The sequence below is a fragment of the Coregonus clupeaformis genome, chromosome 32, assembly GCF_020615455.1.
Source record: "Coregonus clupeaformis isolate EN_2021a chromosome 32, ASM2061545v1, whole genome shotgun sequence".
In the NCBI taxonomy this organism is placed as follows: domain Eukaryota; kingdom Metazoa; phylum Chordata; class Actinopteri; order Salmoniformes; family Salmonidae; genus Coregonus; species Coregonus clupeaformis.
This window is the reverse complement of record NC_059223.1, coordinates 2642695-2664720: the sequence shown is the minus strand read 5'-3', so window position 1 is coordinate 2664720 and position 22026 is coordinate 2642695. Positions and strand designations below refer to the sequence as shown.

Genomic DNA, 22026 nt, shown 5'->3' with positions numbered 1-22026 from the left:
TCTGTTCTGTTAGTAGTCCTATCACTGGTTCTGTTCTGTTAGTAGTACTATCACTGGTTCTGTTCTGTTAGTAGTACTATCATTGGTTCTGTTCTGTTAGTAGTACTATCATTGGTTCTGTTCTGTTAGTAGCACTATCATTGGTTCTGTTCTGTTAGTAGCACTATCATTGGTTCTGTTCTGTTAGTAGCACTATCATTGGTTCTGTTCTGTTAGTAGCACTATCATTGGTTCTGTTCAGTTAGTAGTACTATCATTGGTTATGTTCTGTTGGTAGTACTATCATTGGTTCTGTTCTGTTGGTAGTACTATCATTGGTTCTGTTCTGTTAGTAGTACTATCATTGGTTCTGTTCTGTTAGTAGTACTATCACTGGTTCTGTTCTGTAAGTAGTACTATCACTGGTTCTGTTCTGTTGGTAGTACTATCACTGGTTCTGTTCTGTTGGTAGTACTATCACTGGTTCTGTTCTGTTGGTAGTACTATCATTGGTTCTGTTCTGTTAGTAGCACTATCATTGGTTCTGTTCTGTTAGTAGCACTATCATTGGTTCTGTTCTGTTAGTAGTACTATCATTGGTTCTGTTCTGTTAGTAGTACTATCATTGGTTCTGTTCTGTTAGTAGTACTATCATTGGTTCTGTTCTGTTAGTAGTCCTATCATTGGTTCTGTTCTGTTAGTAGTACTATCATTGGTTCTGTTCTGTTAGTAGTACTATCATTGGTTCTGTTCTGTTAGTAGCACTATCATTGGTTCTGTTCGTTAGTAGTACTATCACTGGTTCTGTTCTGTTAGTAGTACTATCATTGGTTCTGTTCTGTTAGTAGTACTATCACTGGTCCTGTTCTGTTAGTAGTACTATCATTGGTTCTGTTCTGTTAGTAGAACTATCATTGGTTCTGTTCTGTTAGTAGTACTATCATTGGTTCTGTTAGTAGCACTATCATTGGTTCTGTTCTGTTAGTAGTACTATCATTGGTTCTGTTCTGTTAGTAGTACTATCATTGGTTCTGTTCTGTTAGAGTAGTACTATCATTGGTTCTGTTCTGTTAGTAGTACTATCATTGGTTCTGTTTTCTTCTGTTAGTTAGTACTATCATTGGTTCTGTTCTGTTAGTAGCACTATCATTGGTTCTGTTCTGGTAGTAGCACTATCATTGGTTCTGTTCTGTTAGTAGTACTATCATTGGTTCTGTTCTGTTAGTAGTACTATCATTGGTTCTGTTCTGTTAGTAGCACTATCATTGGTTCTGTTCTGGTAGCACTATCATTGGTTCTGTTCTGTTAGTAGTACTATCATTGGTTCTGTTCTGTTAGTAGTACTATCATTGGTTCTGTTCTGTTAGTAGTACTATCACTGGTTCTGTTCTGTTAGTAGTACTATCATTGGTTCTGTTCTGTTAGTAGCACTATCATTGGTTCTGTTCTGTTAGTAGTACTATCATTGGTTCTGTTCTGTTAGTAGTACTATCATTGGTTCTGTTCTGTTAGTAGCACTATCATTGGTTCTGTTCTGTTAGTAGTACTATCATTGGTTCTGTTCTGTTAGTAGTACTATCATTGGTTCTGTTCTGTTGGTAGTACTATCATTGGTTCTGTTCTGTTAGTAGTACTATCATTGGTTCTGTTCTGTTAGTAGTACTATCATTGGTTCTGTTCTGTTAGTAGTACTATCACTGGTTCTGTTCTGTTAGTAGTACTATCACTGGTTCTGTTCTGTTAGTAGCACTATCACTGGTTCTGTTCTGTTAGTAGTACTATCATTGGTTCTGTTCTGTTGGTAGTACTATCATTGGTTCTGTTCTGTTAGTAGCACTATCATTGGTTCTGTTCTGTTAGTAGTACTATCATTGGTTCTGTTCTGTTAGTAGTACTATCACTGGTTCTGTTCTGTTAGTAGTACTATCACTGGTTCTGTTCTGTTGGTAGTACTATCACTGGTTCTGTTCTGTTGGTAGTACTATCATTGGTTCTGTTCTGTTAGTAGCACTATCATTGGTTCTGTTCTGTTAGTAGTACTATCATTGGTTCTGTTCTGTTAGTAGTACTATCATTGGTTCTGTTCTGTTAGTAGTACTATCATTGGTTCTGTTCTGTTAGTAGTCCTATCATTGGTTCTGTATTGTTAGTAGTACTATCATTGGTTCTGTTCTGTTAGTAGTACTATCATTGGTTCTGTTCTGTTAGTAGCACTATCATTGGTTCTGTTAGAGTAGTACTATCACTGGTTCTGTTCTGTTAGTAGTACTATCATTGGTTCTGTTCTGTTAGTAGAACTATCATTGGTTCTGTTCTGTTAGTAGTACTATCATTGGTTCTGTTCTGTTAGTAGCACTATCATTGGTTCTGTTCTGTTAGTAGTACTATCATTGGTTCTGTTCTGTTAGTAGTACTATCATTGGTTCTGTTCTGTTAGAGTAGTACTATAATTGGTTCTGTTCTGTTAGAGTAGTACTATATTGTTCTGTTGTAGTAGTACTATCATTGGTTCTGTTAGTAGCACTATCATTGGTTCTGTTAGAGTAGTACTATCATTGGTTCTGTTCTGTTAGTAGCACTATCATTGGTTCTGTTAGTAGCACTATCATTGGTTCTGTTGGTAGTACTATCATTGGTTCTGTTCTGTTAGTAGTACTATCATTGGTTCTGTTCTGTTAGTAGTACTATCATTGGTTCTGTTAGTAGCACTATCATTGGTTCTGTTGGTAGAACTATCATTGGTTCTGTTCTGTTAGTAGTACTATCATTGGTTCTGTTCTGTTAGTAGTACTATCATTGGTTCTGTTCTGTTAGTAGTACTATCATTGGTTCTGTTCTGTTAGTAGCACTATCATTGGTTCTGTTCTGTTAGTAGCACTATCATTGGTTCTGTTGAGTAGTACTATCACTGGTTCTGTTCGTGTAGTACTATCATTGGTTCTGTTCGAGTAGTACTATCATTGGTTCTGTTCTGTAGTACTACTATCATTGGTTCTGTTCTGTTAGTAGCACTATCATTGGTTCTGTTCTGTTAGTAGCACTATCATTGGTTCTGTTCTGTTAGTAGCACTATCATTGGTTCTGTTGAGTAGCACTATCTGTTTGTTGTTAGTAGCACTATCATTGGTTCTGTTTGACTAGCACTATATTGTTCTGTTTGTTACTAGTACTATCATTGGTTCTGTTCTGTTTGTAGCACTATCATTGGTTCTGTTTGTAGTGCACTATCATTGGTTCTGTTGAGTAGTACTATCATTGGTTCTGTTAGTAGCACTATCATTGGTTCTGTTCTGTTAGTAGTACTATCATTGGTTCTGTTCTGTTAGTAGTACTATCATTGGTTCTGTTCTGTTAGTAGTACTATCACTGGTTCTGTTCTGTTAGTAGCACTATCATTGGTTCTGTTCTGGTAGTACTATCATTGGTTCTGTTCTGTTAGTAGTACTATCATTGGTTCTGTTCTGTTAGTAGTACTATCATTGGTTCTGTTATATTTTGGTTCTGTTGTTAGTAGCACTATCATTGGTTCTGTTCTGTTAGTAGCACTATCATTGGTTCTGTTCTGTTAGTAGTACTATCATTGGTTCTGTTCTGTTAGTAGTACTATCATTGGTTCTGTTTGTTAGTAGTACTATCATTGGTTCTGTTCTGTAGTAGTACTATCATTGGTTCTGTTCTGTTAGTAGTACTATCATTGGTTCTGTTCTGTTAGTAGCACTATCATTGGTTCTGTTAGTAGTACTATCACTGGTTCTGTTCTGTTAGTAGTACTATCATTGGTTCTGTTGAGTAGCACTATCATTGGTTCTGTTTCTGTTGGTAGTACTATCATTGGTTCTGTTTCTGTTTAGTAGTACTATCATTGGTTCTGTTCTGTTGCTTATGTTCTGTTAGTAGCACTATCATTGTTCTGTTATAGACTATCATTGTTTTAGTAGTACTATCATTGGTTCTGTTGGTAGTACTATCATTGGTTCTGTTTCTGTTTTAGTAGTACTATCATTGGTTCTGTTCTGTTAGTAGTACTATCATTGGTTCTGTTCTGTTAGTAGTCCTATCATTGGTTCTGTACTGTTAGTAGTACTATCATTGGTTCTGTTCTGTTAGTAGTACTATCATTGGTTCTGTTCTGTTAGTAGCACTATCATTGGTTCTGTTCGGTAGTACTATCACTGGTTCTGTTCTGTTAGTAGTACTATCATTGGTTCTGTTCTGTTAGTAGTACTATCACTGGTCCTGTTCTGTTAGTAGTACTATCATTGGTTCTGTTCTGTTAGTAGAACTATCATTGGTTCTGTTCTGTTAGTAGTACTATCATTGGTTCTGTTAGTAGCACTATCATTGGTTCTGTTCTGTTAGTAGTACTATCATTGGTTCTGTTCTGTTAGTAGTACTATCATTGGTTCTGTTCTGTTAGAGTAGTACTATAATTGGTTCTGTTCTGTTAGTAGTACTATCATTGGTTCTGTTAGTAGCACTATCATTGGTTCTGTTAGAGTAGTACTATCATTGGTTCTGTTCTGTTAGTAGCACTATCATTGGTTCTGTTAGTAGCACTATCATTGGTTCTGTTGGTAGTACTATCATTGGTTCTGTTCTGTTAGTAGTACTATCATTGGTTCTGTTCTGTTAGTAGTACTATCATTGGTTCTGTTAGTAGCACTATCATTGGTTCTGTTGGTAGCACTATCATTGGTTCTGTTCGGTAGTACTATCATTGGTTCTGTTCTGTTAGTAGTACTATCATTGGTTCTGTTCTGTTAGTAGTACTATCATTGGTTCTGTTCTGTTAGTAGTACTATCATTGGTTCTGTTCTGTTAGTAGCACTATCATTGGTTCTGTTAGTAGTACTATCATTGGTTCTGTTGGTAGCACTAGCATTGGTTCTGTTAGTAGCACTATAATTGGTTCTGTTAGTAGTACTATCATTGGTTCTGTTAGTAGCACTATCATTGGTTCTGTTAACCGTAGCACTATCATTGGTTCTGTTAGTAGCACTATCATGGTTCTGTTAGTAGCACGTTACTCATTGGTTCTGTTACTAGCACTATCATTGGTTCTGTTCTGTAGTAGCACTATCATTGGTTCTGTTAGTAGTACTATCATTGGTTCTGTTGTTAGTAGTACTATCATTGGTTCTGTTCTGTTAGTAGTACTATCATTGGTTCTGTTTGTTAGTAGCACTATCATTGGTTCTGTTGGTAGTACTATCATTGGTTCTGTTCTGTTAGTAGTACTATCATTGGTTCTGTTCGAGTTACTATCATTGGTTCTGTGTGCACTATCATTGGTTCTGTTTGAGTAGTACTATCATTGGTTCTGTTAGTGCACTATCATTGGTTCTGTTAGTAGTACTATCATTGGTTCTGTTCTGTTAGTAGTACTATCATTGGTTCTGTTTGAGTAGTACTATCATTGGTTCTGTTCTGTTAGTAGTACTATCATTGGTTCTGTTAGTAGTACTATCATTGGTTCTGTTCTGTTAGTAGTACTATCAATTTGTTCTGTTAGTAGCACTATCATTGGTTCTGTTAGTAGCACTATCATTGGTTCTGTTAGTAGTACTATCATTGGTTCTGTTCTTTAGTAGTACTATCATTGGTTCTGTTGGTAGTACTATCATTGGTTCTGTTGGTGTACTCTCTTTTCTGTTAGTAGCACTATCATTGGTTCTGTTAGTAGCACTATCATTGGTTCTGTTAGAGTAGCACTATCATTGGTTCTGTTAGTAGCACTATCATTGGTTCTGTTAGTAGCACTATCATTGGTTATGTTAGTAGTACTATCATTGGTTCTGTTGGTAGTACTCTCATTGGTTCTGTTGGTAATACTCTCATTGGTTCTGTTAGTAGCACTATCATTGGTTCTGTTGGTAGTATTATCATTGGTACTGATAGTAGCACTATCATTGGTTCTGTTAGTAGTAGTATCATTGGTACTGTTAGTAGCACTATCATTGGTTCTGTTAGGTAGCACTATCATTGGTTCTGTTAGAGTAGCACCATCATTGGTTCTGTTAGTAGTACTCTCATTGGTTCTGTTAGTAGTACTATCATTGGTTCTGTTAGAGTAGCACTATCATTGGTTCTGTTAGAGTAGCACCATCATTGGTTCTGTTAGTAGTACTATCATTGGTTCTGTTAGTAGCACTATCACTGGTTCTGTTAGTAGCACTATCATTAGTGTTCTGTTAGTAGCACTATCATTGGTTCTGTTGGTAGTACTCTCATTGGTTCTGTTTGTAGTAGCACTATCATTGGTTCTGTTGGTAGTCTCATTGGTTCTGTTTTAGTAGTACTATCATTGGTTCTGTTAGAGTAGCACTATCATTGGTTCTGTTAGTAGCACTATCATTGGTTCTGTTCTCCTGTTGTAGTACTCTCATTGGTTCTGTTAGTAGTACTCTCATTGGTTCTGTTATCGTAGCACTATCATTGGTTCTGTTAGTAGTACTATCATTGGTTCTGTTAGAGTAGTACTATCATTGTTTCTGTTGGTAGTACTCTCATTGGTTCTGTTAGTAGTACTATCATTGTTTCTGTTAGTAGTACTATCATTGGTTCTGTTAGAGTAGTACTATCATTGTTTCTGTTAGTAGCACTATCATTGGTTCTGTTAGTAGTACTATCATTGTTTCTGTTAGTAGTACTATCATTGTTTCTGTTAGTAGCACTATCATTGGTTCTGTTAGAGTATCACTATCATTGAGTCCCATTGTTAAGAGCTCTCTCTGCCTGCTATAAGAGGGAGAGGGGGAAACTGAAAATAAATTCTGGGGGAGGATGTAGAAAAAGTGATGGGGATATTCTTTGGGGACTGTGGAAGCAAGCTTGAAGACTGGGTCTACTAGGGTAGAACTATGATTAGAGAACATTGCTGAGAGCTCTCTCTCTGCCTGCCATGCAGTTACCGCCTGGCCTCTATATGAGCTGCTCTGCTCCACTCTCCTCTACCCATTAACCGGCTGACAGATCAGTAATAAACACAGCCTGTCACCTTACAGGCCTGCCTCCCATTTACTGGAGAACACATAAACCCTCCTCTCTTTCTCTCTCTACCTCCCTCTCTTTTTGTCACCTTCCCTTCATCCACAGAGCTCAATGGAGCTAAAACCTGATTTGCTCCCCAGTCCGTCGACTCCAGAGCAGCAAATACCCTCTGCAGCCAGATAGTTCTGGAAAAAGCATGAATATTAAATGGTTCCATTAATAAATAAATAACCAAAAGAAGAGGACTTTCTTCTCTCACTAACCTCTTTCGTTCTCCCGGCGGATGAGTAAAAAAAATGAGAGAGGAGGTAAATAATGCAAGGAGAAAAAGCTGGACGCTGGTTAAGCTAACTGGCTTTCTCTGTTTCAATGGCACCGTGTTTTCAACGTGGTAAAACAAAGAGCTAACCGCTAGGTAGGATGGTTCCTGGAGCAAATCCCCCCCTACTTCACTTCAGTGGGATTATCGAACTACAGTGGCTTGCGAAAGTATTCACCCCCCCTTGGCATTTTTCCTATTTTGTTGCCTTACAACATGGAATTAAAACTGATTTTTGGGGGGGTTTGTATCATTTGATTTACACAACATGCCTACCACTTTGAAGATGCAAAATATTTTTTTTTGTGAAACAAACAAGAAATAAGACAAAAAAACAGAAAACTTGAGCGTGCATAACTATTCACCCCCTCCAATGTCAATACTTTGTAGAGCCACCTTGTGCAGCAATTACAGCTGCAAGTCTCTTGGGGTATGTCTCTATAAGCTTGGCACATCTATCCACTGGGATTTTTGCCCATTCTTCAAGGCAAAACTGATCCAGCTCCTTCAAGTTGGATGGGTTCTGCTGGTGTACAGCAATCTTTAAGTCGTACCACAGATTCTCAATTGGATTGAGGTCTGGGCTTTGACTAGGCCATTCCAAGACATTTAAATGTTTCCCCTTAAATCACTTGAATGTTGCTTTAGCAGTATGCTTAGGGTCATTGTCCTGCTGGAAGGTGAACCGCCGTCCCAGTCTCAAATCTCTGGAAGACTGAAACAGGTTTCCCTCAAGAATTTCCCCTGTATTTAGCGCCATCCATCATTCCTTCAATTCTGACCAGTTTCCCAGTGCCTGCCGATGAAAATCATCCCCACAGCATGATGCTGCCACCACCATGCTTCACTGTGGGGATGGTGTTCTCGGGGTTGATGAGAGGTGTTGAGTTTGCACCAGACATAGCGTTTTCCTTGATGGCCAAAAAGCTCAATTTTAGTCTTATCTGACCAGAGTACCTTCTTCCATATGTTTGGGGAGTCTCCCACATGCTCTTTGGCGAACACCAAACGTGTTTGCTTATTTTGTATTTTAAGCAATGGCTTTTTTCTGGCCACTCTTCCATAAAGCCCAGCTCTGCGGAGTGTACGGCTTAAAGTGGTCCTATGGACAGATACTCCAATCTCCGCTGTGGAGCTTTGCAGCTCCTTCAGGGTTATCTTTGGTCTCTTTGTTGCCTCTGATTAATGCCCTCCTTGCCTGGTCCGTGAGTTTTGGTGGGCGGCCCTCTCTAGGCAGGTTTGTTGTGGTGCCATATTCTTTCCATTTTTTAAAAATGGATTTAATGGTGCCCTGTGGGATGTTCAAAGTTTCTGATATTTTTTTATAACCGAACCCTGAACTGTACTTCTCCACAACTTTGTCCCTGACCTGTTTGGAGAACTCCTTGGTCTTCATGATGCCACTTGCTTGGTGGTGCCCCTTGCTTAGTGGTGTTGCGGACTCTGGGGCCTTTCAGAACAGGTGTATACTGAGATCATGTGACAGATCATGTGACACTTAGATTGCACACAGGTGGACTTTATTTAACTAATTATGTGACTTCTGAAGGTAATTGGTTGCACCAGATCTTATTTAGGGGCTTCATAGCAAAGGGGGTGAATACATATGCACACACCACTTTTCCGTTATTTATTTTGTAGATTTTATTTTAACAAGTAATTTTTTTTATTTCTCTTCACCAATTTGGACTATTTTGTGTATGTCCATTACATGAAATCCAAATAAAAATAAATTTAAATTACAGGTTGTAATGCAACAAAATAGGAAAAACGCCAAGGGGGATGAATATTTTTGCAAGGCACTGTACTTCCAAATGTATTTGTAACCTGGGGGATGGCAGTCATACATACTGCTGTGCTTGTCGATGTATTCACGAAAATGGATGCAAATGGCGTTGTGACAAGACAGCTGGAAGGGGCTCGTTGTGTACACGGCAGTAAACACAGGGTAAACAAGGAAGCCGGTTGTTAGTGGTACAGACTCACTCACACCTCACTGACATCATGTACAAATAAACAGGTACATTTCTCTTCCCCGGGCATGTAAAGAATCCATAAGCATTTAATCGCAAACGCAAGTGTCGTGAGAAATCGGATGTAGCTACTTATATGATGCGTGTGTGTGTTTGAAAGAGAGCGAGAGAGCGGAGAGATAGAACAGACCAGATTTTCACCTCAAATGTCATCCGAAGCACATAAAGCTAAGTGAATAGTGTCCTAATGAAACAAAGTGAAACGGAGAGGTGTTAAGGATGGACTGGGTTACACTCTTTAAGGAGATCAGTTAAGCACTACAGGCTGGTAACTGGAGAGACTAGAACATGTGCAGTAGCCAGCCAGCAGATGAAGGGTCTGGATCAGCACTCTGCAGAATCTTATGAGAGAGAAGGAGGGGAGGGAGAGAGAGAGGAAAAAATAGAATGAGAGAGGGGAGGAGAGAGAGAGAGGAAGAAAGAGAATGAGAGAGAGAGGGAGAGAGAGAGAGAGGGGAGGGAGGGAGAGAGATAGGAGGGAGAGAGAGAGAGAGAGAAAGAGGGGAGAGAGATAGGAGAAAGAAAGCGAGAGAAAGAATGACAGAGAGAGAGAAGGAAAGAAAGGAGAGAGAGAGAGAGAGAGAGAGAGAGAGAGAGAGAGAGAGAGAGCGCGAGCGAGGGGGAGACACTTGTCAGGTTGTTTGATAGCTCTGAACAGCCACGGTGACCTTCAGCTCCCTTCAGCGCTGAGAGAAGTGGTTGGCTGGGGTCATTGCAGTGTGTGGATGAATGGGTACAATCAGAGGAAAGTCCCTAGTTCGTAAACGCACACACAGACACACGCAAACACACATACACACTGATCTATACACACGCACACAGTCACACCCCCCCCCCAATGGGCTCTGTCCAGTGTATTATTGAACACATCCACACCCCCAATGGGCTCTGTCCAGTGTATTTTACATTGAACATCCATCCACACCCCAATGGGCTCTGTCCAGTGTATTTTACATTGAACATCCATCCACACCCCAATGGGCTCTGTCCAGTGTATTTTACATTGAACATCCATCCACACCCCATGGGCTCTGTCCAGTGTTTTTATTACTCCATCCACACCCCAATGGGCTCTGTCCAGTGTATTTTACATTGAACATCCATCCACACCCCAATGGGCTCTGTCCAGTGTATTTTACATTGAACATCCATCCACATTACAATGAAGAATTCCCATCATTCTCCTCTTCTAAATGTCACTACTGTGCAGGGGGGGGGGCTTTGTAACACTTTATTTGAAGGTCATTATAAAGCTAAATAGTTTAGTCATAAAATAGTAGTCATAGTAGTAAACTAATAGTGAATAGATTAATAGTGAATAGTTTTCATTAGTAAATAGTTTAATAGTTAACAGATTAATAGTAAATAGTTTAATAGTAAATAGTTGTCATTTGTAAACTGTTTGTATATAGTTTGTATATAGTTTCTAGCAGACCTTTAAGTAAGCAGACCTTCAAGTGAAGTGTCAACACTGGCTAAGCCTTCCACTGCTCTGCTGCCCTGTCAGGTCTGAGGCAGCTAGCTGGACAAGAGAACAGGACCCTTTCTGTCTCACACAGTGGAGGGGTGAACAACACTCCCACTGGGCCTCCCTGAACGAGTGGCGGCCGCAGCCCCTTGACCCTGTGTGCTAGGGAGGGAACCCAGGCGGAAGAGGAGAGAGAGAGAGAGAGAGAGAGAGAGAGAGAGAGAGAGAGAGAGAGAGAGAGGGGGAGAGAGAGAGAGAAAGAGACAGAGAGGGGACGAGCGAGAGAGAGAGAGAGAGAGACAGAGGGAGCGAGAGAGGGAGAGAGAGTGACAGAGAGAGAGAGTGACAGAGTGACCCCCCCCTCCCCCACCAGCGCTTGTGTGGGGTTCACAGGTGGTCTCCCTGGAGATGGTTTTGAGCCTTCAGAGGCTGGAGAGTAATAGCGGGTGAAATACTGTCTGGATATAAAAAGGGGACGAGATGACTGGTCCAATAGTGTGCTAGAAATGAACTGTCTGGGGACTAGAAGGATATCGTATAGTTTACATGCAATATAAAGGTAATAACGTATTATTCAATGTATTAAAGGGATAGTGCATCCAAAATGTTCTTCAAATGTACCTGTTTAGAATGGATGAGCATAAGCACCTTAACCCTCGAGGCTTTTGCTCCATTTCACCCCTTTGCAATACAACTCCAACCATGGCCTTCTGATAAAGGGCAGTGCTAGTCCTTTACCTTGAATCTCCCAAAGACCTGCGATCCATCTTGAAGGACCGGAGACGGGAGAGCGGGACATATACAACCCTTCATGTCTCAGGAGTTTGTGAAATATTAACAAAAGAGCTCGCAGGTACATCATTTTACAGTCCCAGCTACAGCGGGGGAAATGTGCTCTGACCTATTATAAATCACACCATACACTGACAACACTGAAGCTAGCTACAGCCTCCCACATCCCCTGGGCAACCTGACAGCAAAATCTTGTCTTTACAGATTGCTCTTCCAGAGACTTTGTGAGCATGTGTGTGTTCATACATTTTTGTTGAGCTTGTGCAAATCATGTTCATTTTTCACAAGGCCTACGTATGTTTGTGTGTATACAGTATGTGTGTATGTGAATGTGTGTATATGAATGTGTGTGTGTGTGTGAATGTGTGTGTGTACATGCAGAGCTTGTGTGAGAATTTTCTTCCCCCACAGAAAGCTCAACCAAATTCCTTAGGATCTACTGTGCGACATGAAAGACGCAGGACTTACAGATCTTGTGCTTCCCTTTCATGGGGAATTTCACCACCAGCTCCTGAGGGTTGGTGCAGACGAAGACGAACGGCGAGCCAGACTCCTCGCAGGTCTGAGGAAACTGGGGGACAGGAAACACACGACAGAAACAGTCAGAGCAGACTCCTCGCAGGTCTGAGGAAACTGGGGGACAGGAAACACAAGACAGAAACAGTCAGAGCAGACTCCTCGCAGGTCTGAGGAAACTGGGGGACAGGAAACACAAGACAGAAACAGTCAGAGCAGACTCCTCGCAGGTCTGAGGAAACTGGGGGACAGGAAACACAAGACAGAAACAGTCAGAGCAGACTCCTCGCAGGTCTGAGGAAACTGGGGGACAGGGAAACACAAGACAGAAACAGTCAGAGCAGACTCCTCGCAGGTCTGAGGAAACTGGGGGACAGGAAACACAAGACAGAAACAGTCAGAGCAGACTCCTCGCAGGTCTGAGGAAACTGGGGGACAGGAAACACAAGACAGAAACAGTCAGAGCAGACTCCTCGCAGGTCTGAGGAAACTGGGGGACAGGAAACACAAGACAGAAACAGTCAGAGCACTGCTTTTCCTAAGGACAGACAGGAGTGGTGGACACTTTAGACTGGGAACCTTTATTGCTGTGACAGCAATATATCCTTGTTAGGAATGACATAGAACCTACAGGTAGATAGAACCTGTTATATTCAGAGTAATACCATAGACGTGAAAGCAATATATAGCCTGGCATAAAGGGTTATGGCAGTTTTTGAAACAGTAATAACACTTGAATTGAAGTATGTTTAAATGGAATCTCTACATCCCTGTCAAAAGGGAGACGTAACACCTTATAACTTGTCATGACATTCTATGAAACTAACACAGACACCAAACATATTGGCAAAGAGGTTACGCAACAAGACATCTTAATCATTATACATCAATCTTTATCTGTTCTATGTATCATGATTTCATAAAGACATCTTCTGAGAAAAGAGGGAGGGGGTGGATGTGGGGGAAATTAAATCATTGGTAACACTTTATTATAAGGGTCCATAATAAACCATTTAGAAGGCATTTATAAAGTGTGTTCACCATTTTTTTTATCATTACTCCCACATTATGAAACCATTTACTAATCATTAGTACATTATTTTTGCAGTCCCTGATCTAAATTGAGTGCTATTTATACTTTAAAAATACTTTATAAATGTTTTGAGTGACCAGTGTAATTTCTCACAAAAGGATGAGCATGCCATTGGTAGACATTCCAGCAGTACCTGGTAAAACAACAAGCACACAACACAGGATGTTTAAGGATATATATATACACATGTCTTAATAACTAGCTTACTAACATTTACACGTGTGGGAGTAATGATTTATAAATGGTGAGCAAACTGTTTGGAAATGCCTTACAAATGGTTTATTATGGACCCTTAAAATAAAGTGTTACCAAATCGGTATTATCATGTTGTAGCTTGCTATTACAGCTGCAATCATCTCTCTACCGTGACAGCTTGAATATTTACGCAATATGACATCCCTTTCAGGCCCTAGCTCCAGACAGTACAGTACTGTAGATACGTAGATAGGGTGGCAGGTAGCCTAACAGTAAGAGAGTTGATCCAGTAACCGAAAGGTTGCTGGTTCGAAAACCCGAGCCGACAGGTTAAAAGTCTAAAGATTTGCTCTTGAGCAAGGCATTTAAACCTAATTTGCTCCAGGTTCGCCTTACTACTACGGATGCCCCTGTAAAACAACACATTTCACAGCACCTGTCTGGTGTATATGACAATAAAACAGCTTTTTTTTTGGTTAATTAACACTCCCACTGCAAAGCATGGAGCAATGGAAAGAAGAAACCTCTCTCCCTCCCTTTGATTGGTTGTTCAGGTGACAGTAGGGGGAATTGACTGACACTTTCACGACAAAGGAGTCATCTTCCCAATCTGTCCGGGTGTAGCTGCCCTCAGCTCATCCAATTTCCTCCAGCACGTCTATCAGATAGTGTCGTGATTGCATCTCTGCGAGTCAGGAAGCGGCGGCTTTTCACGACGGCTCGCTTCTTTCCTCTACACTCCCTCCGTCTCTCTTAAGAGGAGCACTGAAGGTTGGGACAAATCCAGGGCTTTTAGGAGAATTGACAAGACAGACAGACCAGGCGGGTGGGTGGTTGTCGCCGTTTGTGTGGTTCCTGACTAAATAGGAGAGGTGATGGGGCTGCTTATTACACATCACAGTCAACGCTGAACTGACTAATGACTGCATGTGATGATGAAACGTAATTGAACACCCTCTAAAGCTCAACAGGGATTCCACAGTGGCGGCTTGTTGTAGAAACCTCTAGAAACACACTAGTAGCGATGGTGTTTTGCAGTCCGACTCTGAACGACACTCCGGCGGTGAAGTGTGAGGTTTACCCTTTGAGTGCTTCTCTGCTAAAGTGGGAAAGTAGTGCCGTAAATCTCTCACCAATTTCTCTCACCAATTTCTCTCACCAATTTTGCAACATTCAGAGTGTTTACGGGGGTTTGCGAACACATTCGACCGTAACACCAGGGGTTGTTTACAGAAAAAGATGGAAGTCCTATACCAGACAAACTGCATAGCTATCCTCTCTACTTTTATCATCTCAGTCAAGGGAAATAGCCCATATCCTAATGCAAGCATCCCACTATGGCAGTTTTGAGGAAGAGAGGCCTCCTTGTTTCAATTGGCTATGGGGAGGTGTATTTTCAAGACTGGTGCAGCCAGTCCTTTACATGTGTTTTCGCCTGCTGTGATGCGTGCTTAAATATTCTCACTTAAGGCCAACTTGGGAGTGTGTAAGCACATTCGGCTTTGAGATGGCAGTAGTAGTATTTTTCCAGGTTTTGAAAGGAAAACAAAATGGTGGTTGTGGTGGTCCGTCTAAATCCAGATGAATTGAGCGTAGCTGATTCCGGCGCCTGAGTGAGCTCATGTCAAAACGCAGCCGGTCGCGCGCTCTTTCATCCTCAACCAGCAAATTAGCATTTAAAGCTGTTTAATCGAGCCTGCTTTGCCTCCCCTCCCCCAGTCTAATTGTTTCCATACCATGCTAATCAAAAGGGCATGAAACATCAAGCCATAGCAGTGCCCCGAGTCACTCAAACACTCCAAATGCATCATATATACATGCTAACAAAGGGATGAAACTCTGACTACATAAAAGCCTTAATTGTTCCATATTCCAAAACCACTCCGATAACATAGGCCTCATACATACTGAAGGTTTGACGTCATTAAAAGCGTTCATTTTTTTATTAAAAGCCACATTTGCACAGTTTGCCCTAATGTTTTAAATCAAATTGAACCTCAATGAAGAAAGTATATTTAAAAAAAAAAATTTGACAACATTTTCAGGTTTGAGTCCAGGTTCTCGAAAATCTTCATTCCCATATCATGCAAATGTCTTTATGAAAATATATGGGCAGATTGGAACTCAACAAACTGGTTCAAATGTTCAATTGCTAGTTTAGTGCTAATTCTCTTGCAGTCACAAACAGTGGGAAGATGTGTCCAATATGAATTTCCAAATCGTTAGCAAGTGGGCGCCGACAGGTTTGACTGCTGCCAATGTTGCTATGGTTTCACTGACAATGGCAACGCTCTCAGCAATTTTACAGGGACCTTCCTTTAGATTTTGCAACGACACCCTCATTAAAAGTGTTTTTGCGTGTGCAAAAAGTTTGTTCAAGGAGAGGACACAGTGAAATAGCTCTTCTTTGAGAGTCTTCAGTCTGCTAAGGATTCCGCAGCTCAATATACTGTAACTCTTTAATAATGGTTTCTCAAGGGGTGGGTGGTTAGCCACCTTCCCTACAGTACAGACATTTCAGAAAAGAGAGGCTCTTGAATGAAAACACAACCCCCCTATAAACACAGAGAGTGGGAAAAAAGGAAGGAAAAAATGTCTTGCAGCCTCGCCACCCGCCTCAGACAAGTTCATAAACAGCCCATTCTTTTCAGTTCGCTGGGATATTGCCAGCGGGCTGCAACAATAAGCGCCTGTAATAATATGAGATTCACAGAGTCCATTGGAGACAAGATCATTCAAGGGGCAGAGAAAGTGCACCGAGGCCCCCCCCGGCACAGATCTAGGATCAGTTCACCCTCATCAAACACAAACCTTAAATCACAAGTGGGTAAATTGATAAAGTGACTTCAGATCAACAAGTAGGGTGAACTCCAACCTGCACGGCCCAAAACTACAGAAAAACAAATCCCTGGGCTTCTAACAGAACAGCAAGAGCCCTATAAGCTATATGGGTCCATGCTGCTTGTCTATGACTGGTGAACAAGCCAACACTGTTTGCTCTGCTTCCCCCCTCTCCCTCTCCCTAGTCCTTTTCAGCTGCTGTCGGCAATTAGGGGAAGCAGAGACAAGCAATCTCCTCTCTTTCTCTGAGGCCAGGCTCAGCGGTGATGGTAATGGGCCTGTGTGGCTGTGGCTTTGGCCCTGCCTGGTCAGGCCCCGTTTGGCTGCACTCAATCAAGGCCCAATAAAAAAGCCTTCATTGGCAGGGAGCTACTAAGCCACAGGAGCAGGGAGCTGTGGAGGAGGCTTTTACAAAAGGGTGGGAAAAATAGGGAGGGTGAGAAGAGAGGGAGAGGCAGAGAGATGGATAGAGAGAGAGAAGTGGCAGTAAGAGAAATCAGAAGAGAAAGAGAGAGAGAAAGAGAGAGAGAAAGAGAGAGAGTGGGGGGAAAAAACGAAATACTAAGTAGAGGCTTTGTCAAGGCTGGTTTCACACTGAGAATAAAGAAACAGATGGACTGTTCTGAGTCCCGTTGATGGGCCATGTCTAGAGGTGAGGGTGTGTTAACCTCTCTAGGCATCAGGCCCCAGCGACCTGTGTCTTCACTGCAAACCCACTTCAAGCTCAAAGAAATGATGGTGGTGGAGGGTGGCTTTCCAGATCACTGAGCTTCAATATAGTAATTCTTTTTCCAGCCATTCATTCTCATTCAGCTGACCGTAGCTTTGTAGCTGTTTATCTGGACTGCTCCTAGGAAATCTTTTAAAATGGGTTACATTTAATGTTTTGAACAAATGATGAACAAGTGGAGGAGTGGTGGAGAAACTAGTAAAGAGAAGTATTTGGAGAGGGCAGGACACCCTGAAGAACAAAGTGACTGACCACCTTAAGGATTCTAGCTTTAAAACCATTTGCACCCAAACAACTCTCAAATGGCCAAGAAGCCGACAATACTCCTTCAATAGCATAAGAACACATGTTTAATGGCTGAAAATCATAATTACCACATCCTTCAATAGCATAAGAATACATGTTTAATGGCTGAAAATCTTCATTACCACATCCTTCAATAGCATAAGAACACATGTTTAATGGCTGAAAATCTTCATTACCACATCCTTCAATAGCAAAAGAACACATGTTTAATGGCTGAAAATCTTCATTACCACAAGACCTTTATAAGAGAAAGTAATCCAAATCAATATGAAACTGCTGTATTAGAGACTCTCCTTCACCCACAGAATCATCCAGTGTCAAGTTGGAGAGTGCACATTAATTATCTAAGAGAGTGTCCAACACTGACTCTCGTCTTTTTTACATTATTAATATCCTCAAGCCGAGGAAAGACATGTCTGCTTATTAGGAGCTCCGAGCCGGCAAGTAGGGTTGTTGAATTATTCCATTATGTCATCAGTCTGGTCGACTGCTAAAACACAGCTACATACTCAGGCTAAACATGAGGAGTTTTCTTTCCAATACAGCCATACTGGGATCTCTGGCGTTGATTTAAGTTCATCTGAAGAACAAAGGCTGTTTTATGTGGATAATTATATAAGGACTTATCAAATAGTCTCTCCTGGCAGACTGACTGTTAGTGCTAACATAAATGGAGTAGCTAGCTAGCGCACGCAAGACTTGGTTCTGGGTTCCGAGTTGTAACTATGACACAACTGATAACGAAAGCTAACATTGTCCTTTTCAACTGCTGAACTGAAACACTGTCATGAAATGCATGAATTTAGGTTACAAGCCCATTAGCAGTATACTGATGCGTGTTGGATGAATCAACATGTGACCTCAGCCATTTTGTTTTATAGAGCTTATGATTCATAAAAAAGTATTCTAAATTGACTGTCGTCGATGCTTGAGGTACAGATAGGCACATCATCACTGTAGGAAGTGCTCTGGCTTGCAGCTAACTATACTTGGCCTATTCCCCTATAGCATGCAGCCAGCAGCATACCACCCTGCATCCCACTGCTGGCTTGCCTCTGAAGCTAAGCAGCGTTGGTCCCGAGAGACCAGATGCTGATGGAAGTGGTGTTGGAGGGCCAGTAGGAGGCACTCTTTCCTCTGGTCTAAAAAAATGAAATATCCCGATGCCCCAGGGCAGTGATTGGGGACATTGCCCTGTGTATGGTGCTGTCTTTGGGATGGGACGTTAAACAGGTGTCCTGACTCTTTGTGGTCACTAAAGCACCCATGGCACTTATTGTAAGAGTTGGGGAATGAATCCCAATCTGGCCACCTAATCATCCCCAGCTTCCAATTGGCCCATTTATCTCCCTGTAACTATTCCCCAGGTTGTTGCTGTAAATTAGAACGTGTTCCCAGTCAACTTACATGGTTAAATAAAACAAAAAAATGCCACACACCCAAATCATCAGCAAACCGCCAATAAGAAAATGGTTATTTAAGTTAGTATCCTCGACAAGAAGGAGCTGCTCTTCCTCTGGGGGAAGGCCTGCCTGCACCAAAAGCTCTCCATCACAGTTGACAACTCCACAGTGTAACACTGCAAACATCAAAAGCTGGATCATGCTCTACAACATCCATAGAGTACGACCTTTCCTCGCCCAGGTCCTAATCCAGGCACTCGTCATATCCCGTCTGGACTACTGCAACTCTCTGTTAGCTGGGCTCCCTGCTTGTGCCATCAAACCCCTGCAACTTATCCAGAATGCTGAAGCCAATCTGGTGTTCAACCTTCCCAAGTTCTCTCACGTCACCTTGCTCCTCCGTCAACTCCATTGGCTTCAAGTTGAAGCTCGCATCCACTACAAGACCCTGGTGCTTTCCTACGGCGCAGCAAGGGGAACTGCCCCTCCCTGACCTTCAGGCTATGCTCAAACCCTACATCCTTTAATAATGCAGATAGATTGTAACTTCCATCAATGTAATTGTCTGCATCACTTCCAATCCCCCATATGTTTTTTTTCTCTCACAAATATACACACACACACACACACATATACATCCTTTAAAAAAATATATTTCACTTTTTTACTTTCCAACCCCTCCACCCCTTCCCTAATTGGAGTAAACTAGTGAACAACAATGCTTAGGCCTCTACTTCCAGCTTATACATACTATATACATTTTATGGACACAGTCAATTTTACAAACATTATATTTTGTTTTGTTTTTACTCCTGAACTTCCCCTACCCTCAACCTCTCTGATCATTTTCATGATGTCCATCCGGTTTGCTTCTATATGCCATATCTTTCACAAAAGCTCAACCTATAACCTATATACTTATTATGGACACAGTATGCTTACATTATTAGTTATCTTGTTGTTATTAGTTGTTGTTAGTTGTTATTAGTCCCATCCTTCAACTTCATTCAATACCACCCATCTATCTCTTAACACCATCCATATTGGATTTCTATTCGCCGTATATTTTTCAACTGTACTGTGATGTTTAAAAAAAGTTCTGAACCTTTCTATTCTCATTGTTTCTACAGATTGTAAATTGAAAATAAACATTTTTGCTAAAAGTATTATTATATTATTGATCGATTGACTATGACTTTTCAGATCACCCAGTAATGTTATATGCAGGTTTAGCTCCAGGTAAATATTGCAATCCTTTAGCCATTCCTGGACCTGTGTCCAAAAACAAGCTACAAATGGACAGTACCAAAACAAATGATCTAATGATTCTGTCTCTTCGCAGCAAAATCTGCAGAGCTGGGAAGATTGTATCCCCCATATAAATAACATTCTATTGGTAGCAAGATTTCATTTAAATAGAGAAATTCTACGTTTTGAATCCGGCGTCGTTTCGCGTATCATAAACAGTATGCCATGGGATCGGTACGTCAAAAATCTCTTCCCAACTATTTTGCAATCTATATGGGACGGCTGTCAATCCTTTGGTCCTTAAATGAAACTGGTATACTTTTTTATTCATCACAGTTGTCTTTAACCAATTATGTTCTTTAAAGGCCGACAGACAAGACTTCTTCAGTATCTTAAATAAGACATCTCAGTCTTCCCGCCCAAAAACATTGCACTTACTTTTCCTACTAGCTCTGACTTTGCTGATGATGACTTTATTGAGGACAAATGTACTTACTACAACTGTGATATGTGGTTGTCTCACCTTGCTATATTAAGATGAATGCACTAACTGTAAGTCGCTCTGGATAAGAGCGTCTGCTAAATGACTAAAATGTATATGTAAAAATGTAGAATCATTGCTACATACATTTTTTGACTTAAACATTAATGCTACACTACCGGTCAAAAGTTTTAGAACACCTACTCATTCAAGGGTTTTTCTTTATTTTTACTATTTTCTACATTGTAGAATAATAGTGAAGACATCAAAACTATGAAATAACATATATGGAATCATGTAACCAAAAAAAGTGTTAAACAAATCAAAATATATTTTATATTTGAGATTCTTCAAATAGCCACCCTTTGCCTTGATGACAGCTTTGCCCACTCTTGGCATTCTCTCAACCAGCTTCACCTGGAATGCTTTTCCAACAGTCTTGAAGGAGTTTCCACATATGCTGAGCACTTGTTGGCTGCTTTTCCTTCACTCTGCGGTCCGACTCATCCCAAACCATCTCAATTGGGTTGAGGTCGGGGGATTGTGGAGGCCAGGTCATCTGATGCAGCACTCCATCACTCTCCTTCTTGGTAAAATAGCCCTTACACAGCCTGGAGGTGTGTTGGGTCATTGTCCTGTTGAAAAACAAATGGTAGTCCCACTAAGCCCAAACCAGATGGGATGGCGTATCGCTGCAGAATGCTGTGGTAGCCATGCTGGTTAAGTGTGCCTTGAATTCTAAATAAATCACAGAGAGTGTCAGCAGCAAAGCACCCTCACACCATAACACCACCTCCTCCATGCTTTACGGCATCTCACAAAGACACGGCGGCTGGAACCAAAAATCTCAAATTTGGACTCCAGACCAATGGACACATTTCCACCGGTCTAACGTCCATTGCTCATGTTTCTTGGCCCTGGCAAGTCTCTTCTTCTTATTTGTGTCCTTTAGTAGTGGTTTCTTTGCAGCAAATCAACCATTAAGGCCTGATTCACAGTTTCATCATAGTGCTTGATGGTTTTTGCGACTACACTTCAAGAAACGTTCAAAATTCTTGAAATGTTCCGGTTTTTTTCTTCATTTTTATTTTTACCTTTATTTAACTAGGCAAGTCAGTTAAGAACAAATTCTTATTTACAATGACAGCCTACACCGGCCAAATCCGGACGACGCTGGGCCAATTGTGCGCCGCCCTATGGGACTCCCAATCACGGCCGGTTGTGATACAGCCTGGAATCTAACCAGGGGGTCTGTAGTGACGCCTCAAGCACTGAGATGCAGTGCCTTAGACCGCTGTGCCACTCGGGAGCCCAAGACAAATGTTCCGTATTGACTGACCTTCATGTCTTAAAGTAATGATGGACTGTCGTTTCTCTTTGCTTATTTGAGCAGTTCTTGCCATAATATGGACTTTGTCTTTTACCACATAGGGCTATCTTCTGTATACCCCCCCTACCTTGTCACAACACAACTGATTGGCTCAAACGCATTAAGAAGGAAAGAAATTCCACAAATTAACTTTTAAAAAGGCACACCTGTTAATTGAAATGCATTCCAGGTGACTACCTCATGAAGCTGGTTGAGAGAATGCCAAGAGTGTGCAAAGCTGTCATTAATATTTAATTTAATAT

At 41.2% G+C, this 22026-nt stretch overlaps 1 protein-coding gene across 1 annotated transcript in view; it reads right to left on the bottom strand.

The window, feature by feature from the left end:
* LOC121548161 (activating signal cointegrator 1) overlaps nucleotides 1–22026 on the bottom strand; it is a 65611-nt gene that overhangs the window by 22441 nt on the left and 21144 nt on the right. Inside the window, 1 exon segment of the mRNA XM_045209999.1 lies at nucleotides 12050–12152. Within this exon segment, the coding sequence (XP_045065934.1) occupies nucleotides 12050–12152 (103 nt within the window).